At 41.1% G+C, this 26497-nt stretch overlaps 1 protein-coding gene across 7 annotated transcripts in view; it reads left to right on the plus strand.

Annotated features, from left to right (window-relative positions):
• Positions 1-26497, plus strand: part of RERE (arginine-glutamic acid dipeptide repeats) — a 417780-nt gene that overhangs the window by 143998 nt on the left and 247285 nt on the right. For all 7 annotated transcript variants that reach the window (XM_082390311.1, XM_082390309.1, XM_082390315.1 and 4 more), the window contains one exon: positions 15158-15626. In XM_082390311.1, coding sequence (XP_082246437.1) covers positions 15302-15626 — 325 coding nt within the window. In that variant the 5' untranslated portion in view covers positions 15158-15301. The remainder of the gene's footprint in view (positions 1-15157; positions 15627-26497) is intronic.

The raw sequence follows: 26497 nt of genomic DNA on the forward strand, positions 1-26497 counted from the left end.
ACTTGACTTTGAGCAGTTAGGATACAGACCTTATTTAATCAGGCAATTCAGTTGCTCTACTGTCTTTATCTTACACTATATGAGATGAAAGCTTAGAAAAAAATACCTGTGTGGTATTGATTAACCCTGCCAACGCGTGGCCAATACAAGTCTTGTTAGCAGATGGACTTGCTTCTGGAAGAAACGCAGTTTCTGCCTCCTTCAGTCCTGCTCAGTGTTACCACAGTTGCTGCCCTTAGGTGTGACCTAGTCAGTTGCTTTCACACTTATAAAAACTTAGTTTGAGGAGCTCTGAAGACATAGCTTTTCTTTTTTTCCCCCCTCCCTGTATTACTCTCCTACTGATGATAATGTTCAGGTCTATAAATCAAAAGGTTCTCTTTTAGTCTAGTGATGGTTATGGGGCAGTGTTAATAATTTATAAATGTCAGGATGAGCCCTCTCTTAGGCCATTGGTCTATAGGAATAGCTGCAACTTTTGTACATATTATGTAATAACAGTTTGTGTTTTAAATTATAATGCAATAGATTTAATTTGGGTACGTTTTAATATGAACTATAGCATTAAGCTCTTGTACCCCATTCTTTAAAGAAACATGATTTTCAACTTTTCTTATTTTGACACTTATCTTTGGAGCCTTTTATTTGTTTCACAAATCAGTGGGTTTCTCAGTAATGACCTTCTTTCCAAGATCTTGGCAGACACTTGCTTTAGAGACGTATCTGTCTGTATTGGAAACCCGATGTAGACTTCATGGCATTCTCTTCTCATTCCCAGGAGGGCCTGGTCCTAGAGGTAAATGAGTTTTTTATTAGAGAATCTGTTACATACTTAGCTGGACTGGGGTGTATTATCTGTGATGTAGGGCCATTGTATCATCCTCTAAAGCTTGTGTAGTAAACAAATAAAGCTAATACATAATAATAGGGACTATTTTATTCTTGAGTGTATGGCTGTTCCTCTTATCAAGAGGGTGAAAATGAGAAAAACATTCTACCCTCCATATGAATTTATTCGATTTATTGCTGATTATGTATATTCAAGTTTTTTTTTTTTTTTTTTTTTGGTAGATAAACTTGGTATTTTTCCCTGAGCAACAGATAGAAGGGTGCTGGCGTATTCTTAAGAGTTATTTTTATTTTGTGAGGGTACTCTTTGGAAACTGTGAATTTACAATGGGGTTAACTTATTGGGGCCAGAAGCCAGGTGTATCTCAAGCTGAATATCCAGAGAGGTTACTGCTGATGCCTGCAGTGGGAACTTTAGGTGACATTCTATAGGTCTGTACTGTCCTATACTTCCTTTCATAGTTTCCTTCTTTCTACTTGTAGTGTCCTCACTTTCAAGTTCTAGAATGGAAAGTGTCCGTTCAGCTTCTTAGCGCCCACAGATTTGACTGCTGTGCTTTTTGCTGTATGTGTCATATGTCACTTGACTGCTCTTGGCAGTCTTGGGTACCATTCCTGGTCATGGAGAGATGTTAGTGCTGAGAAAAAGCTGGCAGTGCTGCCTTCATTGCTGATGAATGATAGCAGCTAGATAATTATATGTAAGAATCCTTATTTAGAAATCTGGACTCTCTTACTAGGCAATGACCCCTCCCCTCCTTTTCTGGCTCTTCCTACTCTGAATGTTAATGTGATCAGTCATTCGGTGCCAAAAAGTATGGGGAATCTAAAACAGTCAACTATAGAAGAACATGCTTGCACTTTCAGGATTACCTGGAGTTCACGCTTCCTACTCTTCCACGTACATAAAAGATGATATTTGTAGAGTGTACTGGGTAAACTGGAGATATTTTGGGAGTGTCTGTGTAGGACTTTGTGAAAAATTCATTACGTATTTTCCCCCATTCTTTCATTGACAAATATAGTCATAATTTTCTTGATAATGCACATGTATTTTGAGTCCAGTTAAACCTTTTCGTATCAAGTATTTAAAAACAATACGCGGGCTTCCCTGGTGGCACAGTGGTTAAAAATCCACCTGCCAATGCAAGGGACACAGGTTCGAGCCCTGGTCTGGGAAGATCCCACATGCCGCAGAGCAACTAAGCCCGTGTGCCACAACTACTGAGCCCTCATGCCACAACTACTGAAGCCAACACGCCTAGAGCCCCTGCTCCGCAGCAAGAGAAGCCACTGCAATGAGAAGCCCGCGCACAGCAACGAAGAGTTGCCCCCGCTCACTGCAACTAGAGAAAGCCCGTGTGCAGCAACGAAGACCCAATGCAGCCAAAAATAGTAAATAAAATAAAATAAAATTTATATATGTTAAAAAAACCAATACGCTTTTTTCCTCCTACTTGACTCACCAGTTCTTTAGGATTCAAATTATGACACCAAGTAAGCATCACTAATGAGCCTATTAAATCTCATTTTTTTCTGAAATTGAGCTTTTGTTTTGAATTCATATACTTAGTTACGTTTTCTTTTTTTTTTTTTTCTTCGTGTGGACTGTACAGTATTCAATTTAGGGCCTCAAAAATGTTACTTAAGAAAACTATTTTTAAAATCTAGTAACTCTCCTTTATTAATTTGCAAGGTGAAAACAGTCTCTCCTCCACCCCTCAAGTCTTCATTTGAATAGCTGCTGTATTTCCCTTTGAAACGGGGGCGGGGAGTGGAGTGGATGTTCCTATCTTACGTGACTTCGTAAAGTAGAAGCCAACCAAGACTGTAGCAGCCTGGGTTTTATTAAATGCAGCATTTGGTAACATCATTAATATGTAATTTGTCTTTAGGCAACTGTTACATATGTAGAGGGCTTCTCTGTGAATAAAAAAGGGTATTGTTTTCACCTCAGCATTTTCAGAACATGGTCTGAGACAGTCTTTTCCATCATCTTATCACTGAAACTTCACCTGCAGTTTACAAATTTAGTTGGCCTGTCCGTAATACCTTTTTTTTTTTTTTAAAGACTGTATTTTTTTAAAAATTTTTATTTATTTATTTATTTTTAATTTATGGCTATGTTGGGTCTTCGTTTCTGTGCGAGGGCTTTCTCTAGTTGGCAAGTGGGGGCCACTCTTCATCGCGGTGCGCGGGCCTCTCACTATGGCGGCCTCTGTTGTTGCGGAGCGCAGGCTCCAGACGCGCAGGCTCAGTAATTGTGGCTCACGGGCCCAGCTGCTCCGCGGCATGTGGGATCTTCCCAGACCAGGGCTCGAACCCGCGTCCCCTGCATTGGCAGGCAGGTTCTCAACCACTGCGCCACCAGGGAAGGCCCGTGATACCTTTCAGTTTGCTTCCGAGTATTCGCTCGCTACTTCGAACGTTTCATCTCCTGTAGTTTGTTTCCATGCCACCCAGTCATCCAGTCTCACGGTTGTTGGTGTAGGGTTTGTATGGTGAGGACTCTCAGGTTTAAATCTCCAGCCCAGAACTTTCTGACCTCTCAAGCTGTACCCATACTTCTGCTTGGATATTTACTAGGCGTCTCAAACTTAACATGTTCCAAACAGAATTCCAGTTTTCCTTCTCTTCCCCATCAGTAAATGAAGCTCTGCTCTTCCAGTTGCTCAGGCCCAAATTGTGGCCCCTTCTTTGACTCTCCTCTTTGTCTCAAATCACATCCAGTCTGACAACAGATTCTGAGGGCTCTACTAGCAGAACCTGCCCGCAATCTGACCTCTCCTTGCACCTGCACTACCGACACCTGGCCTGAATCCACAGTCTCGTAACCCTGCAGCAGCTGGAGGGAGTCTGTTAAAACATAACTCAGATCATCACTCCTCTGTGCCAAAACCCTACAAAAGCTTTTCTCTTATTCCAGTAGATGCAGCATACACACCGCCCCCGCCTGCCCCCTTTCCCTCTTCACCTCTGACTTTCTTCTTTGCTGTCAGTGCTTCAGCCACTTGGCCTTTTGCTGCTGTTTGGATGTGCCAAAACTGCCTCTGTCTCAGGCCTCTGTACTGGCTTTTCTCTCTGCCTGGAATACTTTCCCCCAGATAACCACACAACTTGCTGCCTTACTTCCTTTAGGTCAAACCCCTTATTAGGGGTTTAGGTCAGACCCCTTATCAGTGATTACCTTAAATAAATTACCCCGCCCCACCCCATTCCCTTTTGCCCACCTTAATTTTTTCTCCATAGCACTTACCACCAGCTAATATACTGTATATTTTCTTGTTTGTTTGTTGTCTGCTCCCTCCCCTACTATACTGTAAGCTCTCTGAGGTTAGAGATTGTGTGTATTCTGGTTGCGCATGTATCTGTAGCTCCTAGGGCAGTGCTTGGCACCTAGTAGGTGCTAAATAAATATTTGCTGAATTAATGGAGGAATTGACAGCGACTTTGCTCAGGACATTGGTGTTTATTCGATGATCAGTGTCACAACTACAGCATTTCAGTGTTGTGGTCCAGGCTGCGGGACTCCCTGTACTCCCACCCTCCCTGGTCACTTGCTAGTTCTTGGCATCTTGAATTGAATAATTCCAGTGGCTCTTTTGCTTTTCTCTTTGAATGACATCAGGTTAACACAGATGGCAGTGTAATACATCTGGTCAACCTAGAGAGCATCATACCCAGTTAGAATAGGTCAAAGAAAATGGCAAATTGAATTTTGGCTTAGATTTATGCTTTTTGTCAGAGCTACTTTTCCTTTTCATCTAAGACTCAGATTCTAAGTGTTTTTAGAAGGACTGCTCTGGTGAGTTTTACAGGTTTTTTTCCCTTGATATAATTTGTACCCATGGATTAGAAGTGTATTATGAATGCTTTTGGTTTTTCATATATGTGTGAAGTGTAACTGTTAACACTGTTACTTAACAGTATAAAATCCACCCTGTCATTTCCTTTCATCAGCTGTTGAGACCTTACGTGCCATGGTTGCAAATTAACTTTAAATCTTGGATCTCTGCAGACTGAAAGAAACCCTGTCCAGCTTATCTCCTTTGGAACATGTTGTGCAGAGGTAGTAAGCCTGACCAAGTATTCCTGCATATTAAAGATTACTGTGGTCCAAGGAAGGTTCTCTTTCATTCTTAATGTTACATGAAATAAAACTTCTCCTATGTGTTTAATTAACTATGCTTTTACAACTTTAAGAGGTGGTTTTTCAGAATTGTGGAGGTAGAGCTCGTCCCTGTGAATTTTATAGCCAGATGCATTTTTTTTTTAACTGTAGCAAAGCTTGAGGTTTTTCTTATTAGTTTGTAATGTTGCTGTTTGTGTGTGTTTGTGCTTTAACAGCTTTATTGAAATATAATTTGCATATCACATAATTTACCCATTTAAAGTGTACAATTTAATGACTTTTAATATTTTCACAGATATATGCAAGCATCACCATAATCAATTCTAGAACATTTATATCATCCCCAAATGAAACTCATAACTATAGCACCCCAGCACCCCCCACCCCCAGGCAACCACCAATCTGCTTTCTGTCTCTATGGATTTGTCTTTTCTGGGCATTTAATATAAATGGGATCATACAGTATGTGGTCTTTTGTGACTGGCATTTTTCACGTAAGATAATGCTTGCCAGGCTTATCCATGTTGTAACATGTATCAGTATTTCATTTCTTGTTATTGTTGAATAATGTTCTATTTTATGGGTATACCATATTTTACTTATCTGTCTGCTTGAGTTGTTTTTTTTTTTTTTTTGCACCACCCCCACCCCGCCCCCCGCCCCTGCCCCTTTCCCAGGCTTGGTGTCCATACGTGCTTGAGTTTTATATTTATCTTTTCTGCATTTGGTTTTCTATCTGTGGCCATGCTTTGGGAGAGTGAGTTCAGGAATTCTTTCCCCTTTCACACCAGGGTTTTGGTCTTGTAGGCATTTGGTTTCCCTTGTTCTTGGCATTGTGGACACCAGGTTTTCTCAGTTAGTCGTGTGATAACAGAAGCATCCACTTGGCTCCAGGACCAGAGCAGGTTACCACTGAGTAACATTACTCCTGATCACCTTCTGAGCTTGCCAGGAAACATGAAGATTTTCAGAATATTTACTTCTGTTTTCCTAATTCAGCTTCACACATCTGTGTAATTACTATTTCAGATAGTGTTTTGAGTTAGTCCAATATATTTCAGAGAATGAAGAACATGCCACATTATATAGTTTTCGTAATGGTGTTAGCTTTATGGATTCCATACTGGTCAAGCATAATTTTGAATAAAGCAACACAGATTGCTTAATCCTTTGAAATCTCTGTGATAGACAAGCAGTTTTATTCGTTTAAAGCAGTGGTTCTCAACTGTGAACAACTTTGCTCCCCAGAGGCTATGTGGCAGTATTTGGAGATTTTTTTTTTAAATGTTTTATTTATTTAATTTAATTTATTTATTTTTGGCTGTATTGGGTTTTTGTTGCTGCGTGCTGCGGTGAGTGGGGGCTACGCTTCATTGCGGTGCGCGGGCTTCTCATTGCGGTGGCTTCTCGTTGCGGAGCACGAGCTCTAGGCGTGCGGGCTTCAGTAGTTGTGGCGCGAGGGCTCAGTAGTTGTGGCTCGCGGGCTCTAGAGCGCAGGCTCGGTAGTTGTGGCGCACGGGCTTAGTTGCTCCGCAGCATGTGGGATCTTCCCGGATCAGGGCTCAAACCCGTGTTCCCTGCATTGGCAGGCGGATTCTTAACCACTGCGCCACCAGGGAAGACCTGGAGGTACTTTTTTGTTGTCTCCATTGGAGCAGTGGGTTGTGCTACTAGAATCTATGTGAGTAGAGACCAGGGATAATGCACAGGACAGGCCTCCCCCCCCCCAACTCCCCCACCCAAATCTGGCTCAAAATGTTAATTGTGCCGCAGTTGAGAAGCCCTGGTTTAAAGTGAGCAGTGAATTTTTCTTAACTACTTAGTAGAAGAGACACAACTATAGGCAACTTGCAAGGCAAAAAAATTTCGTATGTAATTGCGAAAATCTTCACATTTTAACAGTATAGAAAATCAATTGCTTGTGTCAGTGGATTTGTGTGTTCTTTAAAGAAAAGGAGGATTTTTGATTTTGGGGGGTGTGGGGGAACCTCCTTGGGCATCTCATCTTTGGGAATTCCTTACTCTTAACTCCAAATAAAAAGGTTATGTGTTGTTTGTTATTTAAGTTTAATTGAGCTGTTGATTGTAACCTGGAGTTTTGCTATCCTGGGTACTTTCCCCACCTTTTGCAGGTAGTATGTTTTGTTGTTATTATGTCTTTTTGGAAGAAATTAAAGTATTTGTCAGAGTCCGCCCATCTTAGTTCTCTGTTTTTTCCCAAAGCTTCTCAAGCAGTTGAGGAAGTGCTGCTCTAAGCATTACACCCACTTGTGGTTAAGGTGCGTTCATTCTTTGCCTCCTCCTGTGTCGATACCACAGAGGCTGCTCTCTGAATTTGACTAATGGGTCCCATCTCGGTTATTTAGGTTGTCTCAATAAGACATGTGTTCCAGGAATGAGTATTTAACATTGACTCTTTAAACTGATTGAGTTTAAATATTTATTAACCCCAAATGCAGAGAATCTTTGGAGGTACATGTGTAACTGTTTGCTTATAAATGGTTGGATTTGTTCAGGTGGGAGAACTTGACAACTGTTTATTTTTACGTGGGAGAACTGCTCTCAGTACCACATCCGTTTCAGATAAAGCGCTCTGACCTCTACATGGGTTCCTAGATCCGCTGACCCCATGTTTCAGAGTTACCGTGCATCTCTGTCAGTGATTCTCCAGCCTGTTTTGAGGTGTTCTCTGCAGCAGGTTGCTGTTTATGAGTTCTTATCCGGGAGTAACAAGTGTTAGAGTGACATTTCCCTTTCCAGAGCAAAAGTCAGTATATTTTCATTCCCAGGCTGTTGGTATGAAAGGGGACAGGAAAAGAGCATTGATTTTACTGAGAAAGCAAGTCGCTCAGCTGTCGCATGCTTCCTGGGTGTTCTGTCGCCTGCCTGGCTGCAGCTGCTTGTCTTGCAGGCGGGGCCCAGCGCAGTGGGTAGCTCACTGAGGTCTTCCACTCTTGGACCATCCCATTTTGTTCCGAAGGGAGACGGCTAAAGCATTTATTGAGACATAATAAATGTAGAAATGGCAAAGGCAGAAGTTCTTGAGGACCTTGGTTCCTGATTTAGGCTTTCAGAGATAGTGGATTTGAAAGCAAGCTTGTTGGGAATGGCACTAACGACTCTTGTTGGAAAATATCTCATGCCAGACGGGATGAATGTTTCCCCAAATCCTACTTTCATCTTAAGAGCCTGCAGTAACATCGTTTGCTTAGCAACTGTATTGGCTAACTTGGCTTTTAAGGCTGTGTGATTGAAGGCAGTATAGCTTTGTGGTTAAGAGTATAGGCTCTGAGTCAGCGCCCTGGGTCTAACACAGAGCTGTGTGATTTGGGTCTACCGAAATACACACTGTGTGAGTTTTGGTCTACTTGCTCAGCCTCGCAGTGCTTGCTTTTGCAGGGAGACTGTACCTAGCAACAGCATCTACTGAATAGAGTTACAGTTAGGATGATCATGTGACCTGGTTTCATGTTTTTCCTGAACAATTATTAATGTTTTTGCTCTCAGATGTGTCCCAGTTTGGATGATAAATTATATTCTCGCTCTCATTATAGTGAAGATTAAATGAATTAACGTGTAAAATGCTTAGCGCATGTTAAGTGCTCAGTGAGTATTAGCTGCTTTATTATTTTAGGAGCTTCCATTATCCGTTCCCCCCTCTACTTAAGCTTACTTCCTACTAGTTTTACTCTGTATCTGTCATCAAGGACAAGGATTTAATCAATCACTGTTTTTACTGAACTTCCTTGCACCTGGAATGTTTTCTCCTCCTTTTTGCTCCTCCTCATCCTGTTCATGGTTTATAAGCCAGCTCAAGCAGCCCCTCAGTTATTTACTCATGAAATATTTTCTTCCCCAAATAAAAATCTCATCATAATACCCTCTTGATTGATCCAGCTTATGTGTGAGAGGGAGGGCAGGGAAAAGTAATTTATTGCTCGTCTGTATGTGCCAGGCAGTGAGTTAGGATCTGAGAATACAACACAGGGCAAAAAGAGTCAGGGTCAGCCCCTCACGGAGCTTCTAGCTTAGAGGTGGAGACAGATGTTAATCAAATCACACAAATACATGTGAAGTTACGGTTGTAGAGAGCATTACAAAGGGATTTAACCTAGTCCTTTTGGACAAGCAAGGACATCTTGAGGAAGTTCCTGTTGAGCTGTGACTGGAAGGAAGAATAGGAGATACCTAGGCCAGGAGAGGAGATGAGCATCACAACGGAAGGGAAAACACGAGCTCAGTCTTACTCCAGGTGGGAGGGCGTGTGTTCAAGGGACAGAGGGAAGGGCAGTGTGGTTGGGCACAGAGTGTGGGAGGGAGGCGGGGGATGAGGCCAGATGGAAAGATAAGGGCGTTGTAGATCATGGTTAGGATTTGGGTTTTTAGTTAACAGAAGTGACAGGTCACTGAGTATTTTAAGGTAAGGATTGACATAATCACATTAGCCTTTTGAAAGGAGAGCCCTGGCTGCAGTCTATAAAGAGAATTATGAGGATTCAGAGGAGTGGATTTGGAGAGAAGCCAGTTGAAGTGGTCCAGGAAAGCCACACTAGTAGCTTTTAACTAAGGTTGTGGTATTGGACGTGTTCTCAAGTAGGTGTGTTTGAGAGAAATTTATAAGGTAACGGTGACATGGTTTGTTGATGATGGGATGAAAGAGAGGAGACGCTAAACTTAGGTGTCCAGTTTGCATAACAGGATGGGCAGCGGCACCAGTCACGAGAGAGGCCATTTGGGGCCAGGGTGTGCCCTTGTTTTGATATGTTGAGGTACCTTTGAGACATCCAAGAGGAGACTTCAGGTGGGGGCAGTTTTCAGAGGCGTCTGGCTCTGCAGGAGAAGTTTGGTAGACACGTGCATTTGTGCATCGCCTGTGTGGACGTGGTTCCTGGGGCCTGACGGACACATGGGAGATCGACGAGGATGAGGAAGGATGGCTCCGGATAGCGCCTGAAGAGCTCCCCCATTAGCTGGTCCAGTACTAGAGGTGGAGGAACAGTTAAATAGACCCAGGAGATGACAGTGCCAGGAAGGCCAAAGGAAAAGAGCCTTTCCAGAAGGAGGGTGTGTGGTCAGCCCTGTCAGAGGGTGCTGAATGGTCAAATGATAATGAGGACAAAACCTCTAGTGGATTTGATACAGAGAGGAAATTGCGTCAGTAGGAGTTGTTCTAGTGAATATTATACTATAGTCATGGTCCTTGTTGGTTAGTGGAGAAGTTACACAAGTTAACAACAGATACCAGTAGTGGGATCAATGAGGGCCACTTTACAGGCAGGATGGGGAACAGTGAGGGGCTGGACTTTGGGTGGGTCTGGGAACCTTCCTGGAGTTGGGCAGCAGAAATGCCTGAGGGCCCTAAGGGTAAGTAGAGGTTAGCCCGACAAAGGGGAGGGGATAGCTGGACACACAGGAAGGGTGGAGGTGGGGCTGGAGTGGTGAAGGGGCGGTCAGGACAGGAAGGTCTCTGTAATCTTTGAAAAGCATTGGTGGACAATGAATTGTACTGTACGTGGTGAATTGTATGGTGTGTGAATTATATCTCAAGCTGTAAAAAACAACAAAAAAAAGAAGTGGTGGAGGGTCAGATGCTTGGCTGGCTGTGTTGGAGGACGAATTGGAAGGAAAGCAAAAACAAAATTTTATAGTCACAGAGACCAGTTAGAAGGCAGTTGTGTTAATCTGTGTGAAAGATGATGATGGCTTGAAATAGGCACTTTCTGCTTGAGTTGGAGCAGTGGACAAATTATAGAGTTATTCAGGAGGTGATTGGTAGACCCTGAGAGCTGAGCAAAATGCCTAGTGTGTGATTGGTATTTGACAAACGTAAGCATTCCTTGCTGTGGTTGAATGAGGAAGAATTCATTGGACTTCACTAACTGCATTTGGTGTGAGAGTCAAGCGTCCTCCAGAATCTGGCTTGAGCAACTGAAATGAACAGAACTCAGGGATTGGGAACTCAGGAGGGAGGAGCAAGTTTTCATTAATAAGTGGGTTTTACACGATCCAAGAGGAGATATTTTAAAATTTTTACTTCATTTGTAGTCAGTTTTCCATGATTTATTTCTTACTCGTGTAATAGGATTCCCCCTCCTCCCTAGTAGGTAATAAGTTCTTGAGGGTAAGGATGATGGTTGGCTACGTTTATATCTTGCATAGCACAATAGACTATTGGGCATTATCCGCTGTAGCAGATAATGTAGCCATGACTGATCTAAGTATATATTATTGATAGTTTACATTTATAAAGCACTTTGCAATCTATAAGTGCGTTTACATGTATACATATACTTAGTTCTCACAGCAGCTCTGTGAGGTAGCTAGTTATTGTCCCTGTTTTACAGCATTGAAACTGACTCACAGAGGTAGAGTGATCTGCCTAAGGCACTAGCCCTGGCAGTGCCAAGAACTTGGATCTTGGCTTCTGAGCCCAGTCTTCTTGCAGTTCTATCAAGGGCCCAAACCTCCTGGGACTGCTTAAATAGTGACAAGAAATGGTGGCCTTAAATGAGGTGTGGACCCTGAGCATGACCGAAATTTTAGTACTTTATCCAAATCAGTTCTGTTAAGTAGTGTAAGGTGTTTGTAGGTGGTTGTTGGCTTCACTTTGAAGAGGCAGACAGTGTTTGTGTAGAGGGTTAAGTAACCTGAAGTAATAAAGAATAGTTCTGTATCCTCGACTCTGTTAAATGCCTTTGACCCTGATTAGATCACAACGAAATGAAGCTAGTGTACCAAATTTTATCAAGATAAAACGATGCAGTGCAATCTGATGACTCTGGAAACTAGTGAGAGGACTATACGTTCGGTTTTTAAAAAATCAGTCCTCTTCCGCGTGTCACTCCAGCCCCTCTGGCCTCCCGTGTCTTGAATGTAACTGAATCACTGCTGCCTCTGGACATTTGCACCTACTTTCCCCTCTGCTGGAATGGTCTCGGTGTTTCCTCTGTACTCACTCTTACTTGGGACAAAGCCCACCTCAGTGAGGCCTTCCCTGACCATCATTTAAAATTGCAATCCTCTTATACTCCCTTGTCCCCATTGGACTCCCCATGTAAGATCTTTTAATATAGTGTGTGTGTGTGTGTGTGTGTGTGTGTATCTTTCTCCACTTCCTGGAACATCAGTTCCACAAGAACAGGGATGTTTGTATGTGGTTCTCTGCTGTTTTCCCCATACCTAGGGCAGTAACTAGCACACCGCACATTGTGGGCATTCAGTAGACGTTTGTTTGATGAATAGATGAAGATTGTTTTGAATCTGAAATGTTTTAGATTCGATTATTCCTTTAATTAATTATTAAAGTATCTTTTGCTGTGTTTCCTGTTTAACTGGGTTGAGTAGTGGATTGACAAGATATTTTCAATATTCTTGTCTGTCTTACTGGAGAAAAGTACCTCTTGTTTTGGGGAGAGAGGTTAAAGTGAGTGTGTTTCCTAAAACTGTCTGCAAATTATCAGCAAGGATACATGTAGGAAAGGTTGGCACCTGTGAAGATACAGATTATAACCTGAGCAGCAGGTTGGAATCAGGTCAGATGGGGTTCACCTTTGGGAGACCTGCTTTAGACTCACTGGCAGATGATCTCTTCTTAGTTCTCCTTCTGTAGCCTGAGAAGTGGGAGTGGTGACTTCTGTCTGGTTCACATCACTGAGTTGTAGACAGAGAGAATCTAATGAGATCATGGCAGGGACCTGCTTTGTAAGCCCCTTGCTCTTATAAAGATGCTGTTGTATTGTCTACTGTGTAGATCATTTCTAGCGTACTGAAGCAACAGCCACCCTTCTCAGTGCCATCTGGTTCCTCTCTGGGTCCCTTTCCTCAAATGTTGTATTATTGTTGCATGTTGGTCGTTTTATAATGAGGCTCAAAAAATTATGATTAGTGTGGTAAGTACAGAGGAAAAGAATATATCCCCACTGAGCTTTATTTTATAGCCAAATGTAAATGGTAGTTGGATTAACTTTTGCTTTGGATTATCAGTGTTCTTGGTTATCTGAAGGTTGGATACACGCACACACACACGCACACACACACATGTAGAGGATTTCATTTTGTGGATGCTTTCTCTGTTGATTATTGAATTTTTCTTGCTAACTCTTGGCAGAAACAACTCAAATTTTTTTGTAAATAGAAATACAGTATATGATTTTGTAGGGTGTAACGTTGAATGTACAATTTGGCCTTACTGTTTTTTTTCTTTTAAGTGCTGAAATAATATTTTTACATAATTTTCTGGAGCAGTTATCTTGTTAACCCTAGGGAAAATGAGTTTTTTTCTTGAACTTATCTGAAGTATGTCTGTCCTGAACTGCATCTGAGAGGCTTTCAGCCTAAGCTTTTTGTTCTTTTTAGATTCCCAGGGGGCCTTGGTATGTTTTCAGTGTCAAAGAGGAATGTTTTAACAACTGTATTAGCTGATGGTTTTCTTTCTTGTATGATTGGCGTGTTCAGGCTCTAAACTTAAGCCAGATGGAGAAAGTAATATGTCTCTTTGTGTATTTTCAATTGCTAACACTAGTGGCCTACAGGGGCTTGGGAGTTTATTACTGTCTGTTTAGCAGATGATTCATCGAAGCAGAACTTTTGCAGGCACTAGAATAATTTTTCATTTTCTAGAAATATGTTTAGAAAATTGAAATCCTATCTGAAAGTGCATTTCCTATGTAAAAGGAAGCAATTTAGGTTTGTGCTGCGTGCTTTCATCCTTCTGACTTTGCTTATAGATTGTTGGCATTATTGCTCCTTCATTGTTCTCTCACCCAAAAGTTGTTGTTAACATTTTTTTAATTTTCCTGAATGCCTAAGGATATTCGAAGTGCTTATGTGGAGGTCTTTTCTGGTATCAAGTTTGACCTAAGAGCTTTGGAGAGAGTATATGATAATTTTTATGGTTTTGGCATGACCAAAGAGAATTTTCTCTGCGTCTGAGGCATGTAATTACAGACTGACTTGTTTGTTGTTGTCTGAGTAAAGAGGACCAGTTTTTCGTTTCTTTGCATGTGTTGTTTCCTATCTGGCCCATGTAGCATGAGAAAGAGGTGGTTCTCCTATTGATCAGTTGTCTCCTCTTTTTGCATTAGAGCATTGCGGGCAAGGACCACGAGGTGTTCCCTCATGGTGTCTTTAGTTCTGAACCCCTGGCACATAGATAATGTTTGGTACAGATTGTTGAAAAAATGAGATATTGGGAAGGATGATAAAAGATTGCAAAAGATAAATTACTGGTTATTATGACTGTTCCAAAACTGACATGTAAATAAAATAAAAATTTTATTTAAAATTTTTTATAAGAATTGTGTTGGGTTGGAGCTTGGGGTTTTACGCTTCTCACTATACATTCTTAAAACCTTCAGACTTTCCTTTTGGGGTTTAGTTCTGGGGAGAAATTTATTAGGGAAACCATTAACAGTGGAAATTTGGAAGAATGTATAAACCACCTAATATTCCCTAAAGATGGAAGGTTGTTTTTGGAAGCTGTTATATTTCCTTAAGACAGAGATAATACATCTTTCGAGAAACCATTTTTCCTGGAAAATAATTAGAATAGTAAGTAGAGTTGGAAGATGTAAAAAATTGTAATTGAAGGCAAAGGAATCTTGCTTTGAGGTTGTCACTTTTATTTGAGTCAGCTCTTATGTTTATTCTTGAGAGGAGCTCTGGAAATTTGGAGAAGTGGCTAGAAAGAGTCTTCAGAAGATAATGCACTGTGAGACATCCTGAGACATTTTCCAAGGCTATCCAAATTACTTTTTATTTTGCAGGTGGAAATAATTTTAACTACAGGTTCTTTCCCTTTTAAATTAATGTTACGGGTTATGAAGCCCCTTTTGTATACTTGTACCCATTATATGTTTACTAGGGTACACTTTACTTTTTCCTTTAAAAGTTAGAGAAAACAATTTGTATACAGAAAGCATAGTTTACCCTTACGCATTCAGACATTTTTTCATTATTGGTGTGATCGAAAATCCCAAACCATATGCTAATTGAGGCCAAAAACTGTTTATATTTAAATTTGATATCACTTGTCCTACCTTTTTTCCTATTGCCGGTGAGAAGTTTTAGTTGCTAAAGCATTGAGTAAGTGAGTCATTTAACAGAACGTTATTTTAGGAAGGAAATATGAGAAAATGTTAAAGGAAAATCAATTTCGCTCTCTCTTTCCTCTCCTAGCATTTTTGAAACGTTGGGGTTGTTGGAGTGGTCGGATTTTCCCTGGAATTGAGTGAGAAATTCAGAAGACTGAAGCCCAGGCTTACTGTCTACCTTTCACGGAGGCCCAGCCGTGAGAGGACAGAAGAAGGCACGTGGCGAATCATGACAGCTGATAAAGACAAAGACAAAGAGAAAGAGAAGGACCGGGACCGAGATCGGGACCGAGAGAGAGAGAAGAGAGACAAGGCGAGAGAGAGTGAGAATTCAAGGCCACGCAGGAGCTGTACCTTGGAAGGAGGAGCCAAAAATTACGCTGAGAGCGATCACAGCGAAGATGAGGACAATGACAACAATAGTGCCACCACGGAGGAGTCCACGAAGAAGAGCAAGAAGAAGCCCCCGAAAAAGAAATCTCGTTACGAAAGGACAGACACTGGGGAGATAACGTCTTACATCACGGAGGACGATGTCGTCTACAGACCAGGAGGTGAGGCGCCTTTGGGTCTTTACAGTGTTTGTGGTAGAGAAACGATGTCAGCACGTGGATGCAGGCAGGCGTGGAACCCAGAAGAGTGGGTAGTGGTTTGGGGCAGGAAAACTCCAGGTAGTAAACAGCTGCCAGCTTCGGTCAGCTGGGCCTGCTCGTCCTTCACTGTGCCCGCCTGTGCTCGCCTCCTGTCCCAGCCGGGGTGCCTGTCGTTCTTTCCTTGTCTCCTCCTGCTGCTCTTTCTCGCCCTTCACCACCTGCCCAGTAGCTTTCCTCTTTCCACTTCCTCCTTGCCTTTTGTCTTCAACACAGATTAGGCGGTGTCGAGACCCTGCAGAATGGAGTACACAGTGGGACAAGTAAACCTTAAAATTCTTGGGAACAGAACATTTTCCATTGGCTACAGGAGTGACCAGAAACTGGAAGGCGTTTTTAATGGCCTTCAGACTAAGGTTTATTCCTCCTGATGACCTCCTTTTCCAAAGTATTGATCTTCAGGGTCTCTAATCAGTGATAATAGATGAAGCCAAGTAGCCTGCTGTGTTTTCCAGGAAAGGTACTGTGTTCACTCAGTATATTGAGGTTATTATAGCAGTTGTTCAGAGAGAGAGAGAGACAGACAGACCCAGCTTTCAGATGAGATTCAGGGAAACAAGTGATTCAGAACCTATTGAACACCAGCAGAGCCTTCCTTTTCCATATGACGTATTGTGTGTATTAAGGTCCTTTTCTTGCAGAAGTCAGTAAAACTAGCTAAAATCATTTTGTTTGAATTACTTACAGTGCTGAGGAATGATGTGAATTTCATGAGATGTAATTAACAGATGAAAAGCCTCTCAGCTTGATATTTTTCCAGGAACAGGAGATTAAAGAGATTATGTCATTAACCTGGTACAGTTGTTTTGCTGAGGAGTACTGTAACTGTGCTCAACTTCACATGAAGTATCGGATTTTTTCCTCACAAAGGAATTAGTTTTGAATGTCAAAAAATAATCAATATTAGAAATTACACAGATAAGCTTGTATTCGCAACTATCTTTTGGTTAATGATTAACTGAGAAGATATTTTTGCGATATAAAATTATCAAAGTTGAGGTTTGGGGGAAGTTGGAGCTCTGCTATAGAGATTTGGTGATGTGTGGGTTACAGTACTATCAGGATCTTTGATTCAGACTTAGATGTCGGATAGTCAGATTTTCTTAGCCACTGAAGACTTACCACAGATTGCTTGCTATGAACCTGTGTAGTTCTAGATCACGAGAAAGGAACAGAGTAGGTTAACTCCTTTAGATATAGATTACAAGATGATAACTTAAAAATAAGGAAAGATCTTATTTGTTAGCCTTTTCTCTTGATACATAACAATTCAGTGTGGTACCTATACTATGATCTTTTGGATCACTGTCAAAAGTCTGGCTGCCTTGTGCAGTACTAAATGCCAGCCTTTCTCAGTGGACTGTTACTACTGTGTCAGTGGGGATGCTTCCTCAGAATATGTGTAGTCAGAACATGTGGGAAATGCTGCACGTACTGTCCCTCATGTGAGAGAGTCATAATTAATGACTCTGAGAAGTCCTGCAGTGAAGGAAACCTCTTTAGCGTTGAAAAAAAAAAATCTGCCGTTTTTCCCATATATGGGCCTGTGGCATCCTGTTTCTGCTGAGTATCTCCCTAAGAAAAACCATTTTTGAGAAAACTGGTTTGAGAACCGTTGCCCATTCATACTGCATATTCTACAGGATGAAAGGAAATCCTTCCTGCTTGGTGTTTAGAAGACTGTGGGGGAAGGTTGCTAATGGCTTCTTTTCAAAACAGCAGGTTCTTGTTTTTGGGAAGAACTGTGTACTCAGGGAGGCAGACATTGTTTCAGTAAATCTGAGGACCTTTGTGAAATGTGAAAAAGATACAGCCTCTCTGGAAGCTAAATATGTTATAAAGGATGTACGACAACCAAAAATGGCTATGAAAGTTTTCTTTGGCGCTCAGAGCATAACTACTTCCTGGGAGGTGCCCCTTGTGCTTGGGTGGCTGACAGCTGCGGCCTGGGCTTTGCATCCTGCCAGGTCCTGCCAGTCTGTAAGAGTAAGTAGGAGTAAGTAAGAGTCTTACTCTTTGGTAAGGAGACTGTTTCTGACCACCTCAGTGGTTTCATTTCTTTTGCGGTTATGCATTCGAAGCTAAATGACTTCTCCAAATAGCTTCTTTCTCAATGGAGGCTTTTAAGATAGTGCCTATTCTTTAGGTTTGTCTAAACTGAAGAATCAGAAGTAGGGTACTGTGGTCAGAATCCCAGCTGGGACTTGATTCTTTTCTTTCCTTCGTCTTTCTTTTTGGTCTTTCTCTTTCTTGGTGCAAAGTACTACAGTAACATCATCTGTTAGTGATGAAAAACCATTATCCTCACCCAGTTGCAGAGATTCTCTGTGGTTAGTTGTATCTTAAGTGTTTCAGTAGGGACTTTATGGGGCATCATAAGGGATTTCTTCAGTGTATTATTATTATTCTCATTTGTTTCTTTAGGATGTAGATCACAAATTAATTTTTTTCTTTTTCCTTTTCTGAGTTGGTTTTAATACTCAAATTAAGTATAAATTATAAATACCCCCCAAAATGTCATTAAGAATGAGCCTAGCAGTGAGTGATACCGTGAGGATAAAAATAGACTTTTATATAACTGTACTTCCTTGTCCTAGGGGGACAGGCCTATGTTCAGATTATTTGGTCTGAGAAGAATGAGGTTTTACTGAGAAATCGGGTATTTAGAATTTGTCACTAGCTAAGGTTTAACCTCATGCCTGGTTACAACCAGTTCTCTTTTGTTCCTGCTCATCATCTCTGGAGTTACCTTTATTTTGCCCTTAGAAGCTCAGCGTAATGGACTTTTAGTTGCAGTGCCCATGTTACCTCCTGCCTCGGGGTCTTTGCACCCGCTGTTGCCTCAGGTTAGTGACCCCCGCCCCCCCATCCCCAACACACACACAGACATACTTACTTAACTGCTATCCTTTCTTCATTTCTCCCATTCCAGTGTCATTGCCTTTCCCCTCCCACGTTTTCCAGATTTCCTTAATAGATACTGTCCTGGCATTATGTATCTTTTCTTCTAGCACTTACAACAGTAATAATTTTCTATTTATTTCTGTTACTATTTTAGGATTAATAACTGTCTCTCTCTTCCATAAAGGCAGCAACTCTGTTTTTGCTTATCACTGAATTCCTGGAATCTACAACAGTGTACACATAGTGTGTATTCCATAATATTTGTTTGCATGCGTTTGTTTGTTAGTTTTGTTTTTGGCCTCGCCGCTTGGCTTGCGGGATCTTAGTTCCCCGACCAGGGATTGAACCCGGGCCCACGGCAGTGAAAGCGCCAAGTCCTAACCACTGGACCACCAGGGAACTCCCAGTATTTGTTGAATAAATAAGTTTCTGAAAATTTTTTTCAAAAATATATTGACTGATAAATGATGTCAAAGTTAGAATAATGCTTCTGGAAGTCCATCTTGAATCGTTTATTTCCCAATGGATGATTTAACAGACTTGTTATAAAATAAAAACCAAAACAAAAACCTTGTGGAGCTCTGTTTATATCTTGCATCTGTGTCTAATCTGACTTCTTTGTTGTCTGTCAACCGTTACTCTACTTTTGAGATGACTGTCACGGTAACAAATTGATTCATTACACAGCTGTGTGCAGCCAGATTTCCCTTATGGGCCTCTTTAGCATAGAGTATTGATTTCTAAAGTTTGCTGTGGGTGGCATATAAATTTATCTGCTTTTTTCTTCTTTTCCCTAGCTTTATTGAGATATAATTGACACATGACATTAAACTTAAGATGTATAACATAGTTATTTTATATATGTATGTAATACAAAATGATTATACCACAATGAGGTTAATTAATACATCCATTACGACCCATAATTACAGTTTTGTGTGTGTGTGTGGGTGTGCGTGGTGTGAACTTTTAAAATCTATTCTCTTAGCAACTTTCAAATATACACGGCAGTATTCTTGACTATAGTCACCGTGCTGTACATTACATCCCCAGAACTTATTCATCTTATAATTGGAAGTTTGTACCCTTTGACTGCCTTCACCCATTTCCCCTACCCCTATCCCCCACCTCCTCACCTGCGGCAACCACTAATCTGTTCTCTGTTTCTGAGTTTGGTTTTCTTAGATCCCACATCTAAGTGAGATCATACAGTATTTCTCTGTCTGACTTTTTCACTTAGCATGATACCCTCAGGGTTCATCCATGTTGTTGCAAACGGCAGGATTTCCTTCTTTTTTTTTAGTGGCTGAATAATGTTTTGTTGTATACCTGTGCATTTTCTTTATTCCTTCATCCATCAGTGGACCCTTAGATTGCTTCTGGGTCTTGGCTATTGTAAATAATGCTGCAGTGAACCTAAGGGTACAGATATCTCTTCCAGATAGCGATTTTATTTCCTTCAGATATATACCCAGAGGTGGAATTGCTGGATCAAATGGTAGTCATATTTTTAATTTTTGGAGAAACTCCCATGCTGCTTTCCAATTTACATTCCCACCAATAGGATATTCACTATTTTCAGTTAGATACTGTGATTCCTTTATTCTTGATCAGGTAAAAGAGTCAAAAAATTAAATTCAAATCATTGGGAGATATTATTTCATTTTGGCAGGTCACTTTTGCTTGCTATTTCGATAAGGAAAGTGTTCTTTAAAATGTGCATATTAAGCTGGTTCTCTGTTTTTTGTATTCTGTCATTTCAGCTGATAATTTTTGATTCTCCCATTTACCCTAGACATATTCGTAGAATAAAAGAAATCTCCATCACATACAAGAGAGGAGGAAAAAAATCCAAGACTCAGAATTTTCAAGTTTGTTATATCTCTGGTTCTTCTGCTTTCATAAACAAAGAGTGAAATTTTTCATGAAGATAAACTTTACTTATAAGTTTGTGGTTTATGAAATCTTAGGTGAAATAAAACATTTCCCCCTTTTATTTGCAAATTTTCCTTATTGTTTGGAACTGGGGGGCTTGAACTGATAAAGGAAAGGACCTAGAAACTAGAATTGATTTTATATTGAACATTGAGATGTTAATTCCTTTTGATGCAAATGGAATCTAAGCTGGAAAAATCTAAACAAAATGAAACCTGGGGATCTAGTTTGAATTAAAATTACACACACACACACACACACACACACACACCCCCCCATGGACTATTGAAGTTAAAAGGAGACTATTAATCAAAGCATAATATTGAGTGGATACAAAAGAGTATAATACTGTATGATTCCTTTTATATAAAGTTAAAAAACATGTAAAACTATTCTTTGGTGTTTTGAAGTCAGGATAGCAGTTACACTGATGGGACACTGGTGTCTGGAACAGAGCTTGAAGGGGACTTTCGGGTCTGGTCACGTTCTGTTTTGTGGTGATAGTGCTGGTTACATGGATTTGTTCACTTTGTGAGAATTTATCATGCTTTGCACTTTGCTGTATGTGTGTTATACTTCAATGAAAAATTTACTTAAAAAGAAAAAGGAAAGTTAAAACGTGAAACTTTAAAAACTGTATAGTCTCCCTTTGGTTCAAGTTTCTATTTAAGGAGGGAAGGGAGTTACCAGCATTTTAACAAATGGTCTGTCCTAACATTTAGCTGCTGATTCTTCACTGAGGGGTTGGTCTTTGACCAGTTAAGAGGCTGAATTTGGTTTCAGAGTCTTGATTTTCTGAATAATTGAAACCTTATCTACTGCAATCACACAGATAAACATTTCCTTTCTAAAATAAAGGTGAACAAAACTCTGGCTTTTGGTGTTCCAGGACATACATTTTAGGAGAAAATAAAAGCTCATTTGATCTGCAGCTTTCTATCCATGTCTTTTATATGTAGAAGAATTTTAGGTAGAAGTGACATGAAAGTGAAGGTGTCTTCTTGAGGCATTCTTATTTGGGAGGGGGCATGAGTTTTTCTGATGATTGTGAGAATATTTTTTGTGTAACAAGAAACATGAGTTCTGGCATAAAGGAACCTTTAGGGATGATAGTGGTTTGACTTGTTTACAAGTTCATTTGCACTTCATAAACCTAATATTAACCTCCTTAGAGCCTTTCAGTGGATCCCATTTGCTAGTAGGACAAAGTCCAAAATCTTCACATGGCACACCAGACTGTGATATGATTGCCTATCTCCACAGTCATCTTTAGATTTTTTTTAATCTGGGAAGAAGCACAGTGAGGCAGTGCATGAGTTTGCAAGGGCTGTCATAGTAAAGTACCACAAACTGAGTAGCTTAAACAACAGAAATCTGTTGTCTCACAGTTTTGTAGGCTACAAGTTCGAGATCAAGGCCTCGGTAGGGTCATGCTCCTGCTGAAGGTGCAAGGGAAGAATCTGTCTATTCCAGGCCTCTCCTAGCTTCTGATAGTTCCTGGACTTGTGCTAGCATAACTGCAGACTTCACATGGCATTCTCTTTGTGTGCCTGTTTTTGTGTCTCACCAAATTTCTCCTTTTCATACAGACATCAGTCATTGGAGTAGGGCCCTACCTCATTCTAACTAGTTACGTCTGCAGTGATTGGTTTTCCAAGGAAGGACACATTTTGAGGCACTGAGGGTTAGGACTTGAATGTATGAATTTTGGGGAGATGCAGTTCAACCCGTAACAGGCAGGAAGAGCTTTGTTGCTACGTGGACTCAGGTTTGAGTGACCCAAGGTTTAATGACCACTTCAGCTCTCTTAGTTGTGTGTCCTTGGAATAGTTGTGAAAATGTATTTCTTACTTTTAATCACTATAATGTGTACTTTTAGTTGTGGATTGCATTAATTTTTATTTTTTCTGTTTTGAAATTTTATTTCAACTTTTCCCAAGCCTCAAGAAATGATTGCCTTTTAAGTGTTTATTAGGAAATTATTCAAATTCTAAATATATGTAAAAGAAAAAATTTTAGCACATAAAAAGTTACTACTTTATGAGGGTAGAAGAAACAAGAGGAACTTCTAAAATTATTCTAACCAAAAGAATGGAAGGTGGTAGAGTTTTGAGACTAGTTAACCATATCTTTTTCTATTTCATAAGGAAAGGGTCCTTAAGTACAGTGAGACATGTCCTCTAGACGCTTGCCAGAGCGCCTGGGGTTGGCCACAGGTGGGCGTCCCATGAGAGTTGGTTAGAAATGCACAGTCTCAGGTTCCACCTCAGACCTACTGAGTAAGAATTTTTGTTTTCAAAAGGTAATTTAAATACACATTAAAATTTGAGAATCACTAATGTAGACCAGCGCTTCCCGGTCTTTTTCAAGTTAATGCACAAATATAAAATGAGCACATTGCCTTGAGGGTTGAGAGGACCAGCATCCCAGCATACCTGTCACTTATTTACAGCAGAGTGGAATTTAGGCAGATCCAAAAAAGGGAGAAAAGGAAGATACTCTTTCATGGCTAGAGTTGCTGTGTGTGTGTGTGTGTGTTTTTTTTTTTTTTTAATTTTATTTATTTATTTATTTATGGCTGTGTTGGGTCTTTGTTGCTGTGCGCAGGGTTTCTCTAGTTGCGGCGAGCGGGGGCTACTCTCGGTTGCGGTGCGCGGGCTTCTCATTGCGGTGGCTTCTCTTGTTGCAGAGCACGGGCTCTAGAGCACAGGCTCAGTCATGGCACATGGGCCTAGTTGCTCCGCAGCATGTGGGATCTTCCCGGACCAGGGCTCGAACCCGTGTCCCCTGTGTTGGCAGGCGGATTCTTAACCCCTGCGCCACCAGGGAATCCCCCATGGCTTGAGATTTTGATGTAAAATGCAGCATATGTAGTTCAGGAGGAATAGAGGTGGCTGTAGAATTAAATTGTGACCAGTCAACTGGGAAAGATTTGGATCTTCTAAAGTGCCTGATTGCAAAAGGAACTGTGAACTTGGGTGCAAATAGACAGATGTGAGGGAGAGAGGGAGCTGTAATCATGGATAACTAACCATTTTTAAAACACCTGCTCGTTTCCAGTACTGGGCTTGCTTTACACGTGTTGTTTCTAGTCCCCAAAGTCTCTACACAAATCAGTCATTGTTTCCCTGTCGTACATATGGGGACAGAGAGGCCACACAGCTAGTTTGTAAGACCGCACGGGCCTGGGAGAATTGGTTAAAGCCAAGAATGGATGGACATTTGCAAAAACTACCGAAGATAATAAAAATAATAAACACACTTACGGTGAAAGATAAAGAAGGGATAGGCCCATTTCTTAGAAAATGCAAATGAAATAATTACTTGGCTCTTCTTCTTTCTCCTACTCCTAGTTACATCTTGCCTGCTTCTGAAAATTGTTTCTCTCTCACTTGCTAGACACATATAAAGAATTGTTAAAAAGGTAAATGCATAACAATTACGGGAAGTATGCTGAGTGGGGCGAGGTAAATATTCTGTTGTAGAATATTTAGGCTACTGTTGAAACCTTACCCCAGCAACTGAAAGGGAGATACATGGTTTATGTGACTAATAAATGTGAGCATATTGTATTCATTCAAGTTTTTTTAATGCAAGCTGGGGAACATTGGCCACATCACACACAAAAATAATTTGTTGGTAGAATAACACACAGAATGGGTGGAAACCTGCCTGATCAAGGGAAGTTCCGATTCTGGGTCAGCAGAAACTACTGACCATTCCATCTGGGTGCTACCACTGGAATAGGCGTCCTTCAGCATTTTCCTGTCTTGCTGTCACTCAGCTCCAGTCACAGTCTCAGAAGAGTAAATTTGGTTGGTGAAGCTTGAATTGCATGTCTGTGTCTTGGATCAAAAAAGACAGATCTTGATTTATTGCTCCCCCTAAAACTGCACATGGTGGAGCTACAGTAATTCCCCTCAGTGGAATTTGGGAGCTGTTTGGTGGGGGAAGTAGATGAGAGATGGCCAGGAGAACGGCATGTGTTCCCTGTGTACCACTTTATCAGGAGACTCTCACTGTGTCACCAGATTCAAGGAGAACTTCTAACGACATATGGATATTTATAAATAGTTTGTTTTGCTATGCATGTGCTAGGTAAATAGAGGAACGATGTCAGTGGAACGTGCGACTTGTGCTGGTTCATATGCAGCTTTTCTAGGCAAGAGGTGTGTGACTTGAGGAAGTGGAATTATAGTGTGCAATTATATGGTATAATATAGGCTTATAGTTTAGCAGAAAAGGAAAAAGTAGATGAGAATTTAAACCTTCAATTTGGCTGTTGCACCAACGAGAGCCCTTTCATCTCTCTTTAAAGTGAAATGAAAACATGAGCACCTGTCCTGGGGCTCCTTATCCAGAGAGGTGCACCCCACCTTACGTGCCTGCTGTTGCTCGCCTTTACAGAAGCCCCGTGTTAATCTGCACTGTTTCGGTACCTTCGAGGCAGCATCTGCTGTTTTTATGTATTTTAAATATTCCTTAAGGCAGCCTTCAGCACCTCTGTGTGCCTGCTTGGGCTAGGCTCTGTTATTTCTTGAGGTTATACTTACTGATTTAAAAAAAAAAGGGGGGGTGACTTTCCTAGTGGCGCAGTGGTTAAGAATCCGCCTGCCAACGCAGGGGACATGGGTTCGAGCCCTGGTCCGGGAAGATCCCACATGCCGCGGAGCAACTAAGCCCATGCACCACAACTACTGAGCCTGTGCTCTAGAGCCCGCATGCCACAACTACTGAAGCCTGCACACCTAGAGCCCGTGCTCCACAGCAAGAGAAGCCACCGCAATGAGAAGCCCGCGCACCGCAACCGAGAGTAGCCCCCGCTCGCCGCAACTAGAGAAGGCCCACACAGAAACGAAGACCCAACGCAGCCAAATAAATAGATAAATAAATTTATATTAAAAAAAACCCGGTAATCTGATTTTAGAGTTGCAGTAGTTTTAGGTAAGCTACCCCTTACCCTGTATTTTATTTTTAGTAAACATTTTTTGCATAACATGAGGTTTTCCCAACAACATATATATTGTGTTACAGCAGAAGTGTCTACATGAGAAACAGTGAGCCACAATGTATTCTTAACCTATATATTCCAAAAGAAACAGAAATGTTCTATATGTGGCCATTTGAAAGTCACCCTTGATAATGGCAGGTATATGTTATGGATAAATAGTAATCCTTTGAAGGCATTTTTATGAACAATTAATCCTCAAACTCAGAGATCTAGCTTTCTGGTAATCTATTCACCTGTTTCCTGGATCCCACTTTTAGCCTGCATCCAGAAATCCTCTGGACACCTCGCAGCCCCCAAGGACCTCTGATCTGTGGTCTCACCCCTTCTCACAGTCCCTTTACCCCTTGACGTTTCACACCGGGTTTCAATGCCGCCATTCCCATTTCTCTTGTGTCTTTTCCTTGCTGTTCCACTCCAGAAGGACAGGGATCTTTTTCCTTTTAGCTCACTGATGTACCCCAGTTACCTAGAAAAGTGTCTAGGACATTCTAGGCACTTTGTTATTTTTTCCGCAGATGTTTATCAGCATAGGCAGGGGTGGTGACTCCGCACTTGCGTGTTCACCCTGTGTTTCTTGGGCGGCCTCTCGTGAATAGCATTGGCTCAGCTGTGCTGCCTTTAGGAGTTGGGCAGTAAACGCATGTACAGAGTGGCTGATGTAAGGACTTCCTTGAGAAGGGTCCTCAGACTGAAATTTGTATGTAGAAAAGACTATCCAGAAAGTTTCCTTTCGTTTTAAAAATTGGTATTCAGTTTGTTAAAGTTATAAATTAGAATACATGGCACTACTTCTTAAAAGTTCAGCTTACAAATCTTATACCTTTATAAATTAAATAAATTTTAACAATCACTTTTAAGGGATTTTTGAATTGTGATTGGGCTTGTTTTTAAAGTAATATCTTCAACATTTAGGCTTGCTTATTAA

This window comes from Balaenoptera borealis (assembly GCF_965194805.1).
Source record: "Balaenoptera borealis genome assembly, chromosome: 1".
In the NCBI taxonomy this organism is placed as follows: domain Eukaryota; kingdom Metazoa; phylum Chordata; class Mammalia; order Artiodactyla; family Balaenopteridae; genus Balaenoptera; species Balaenoptera borealis.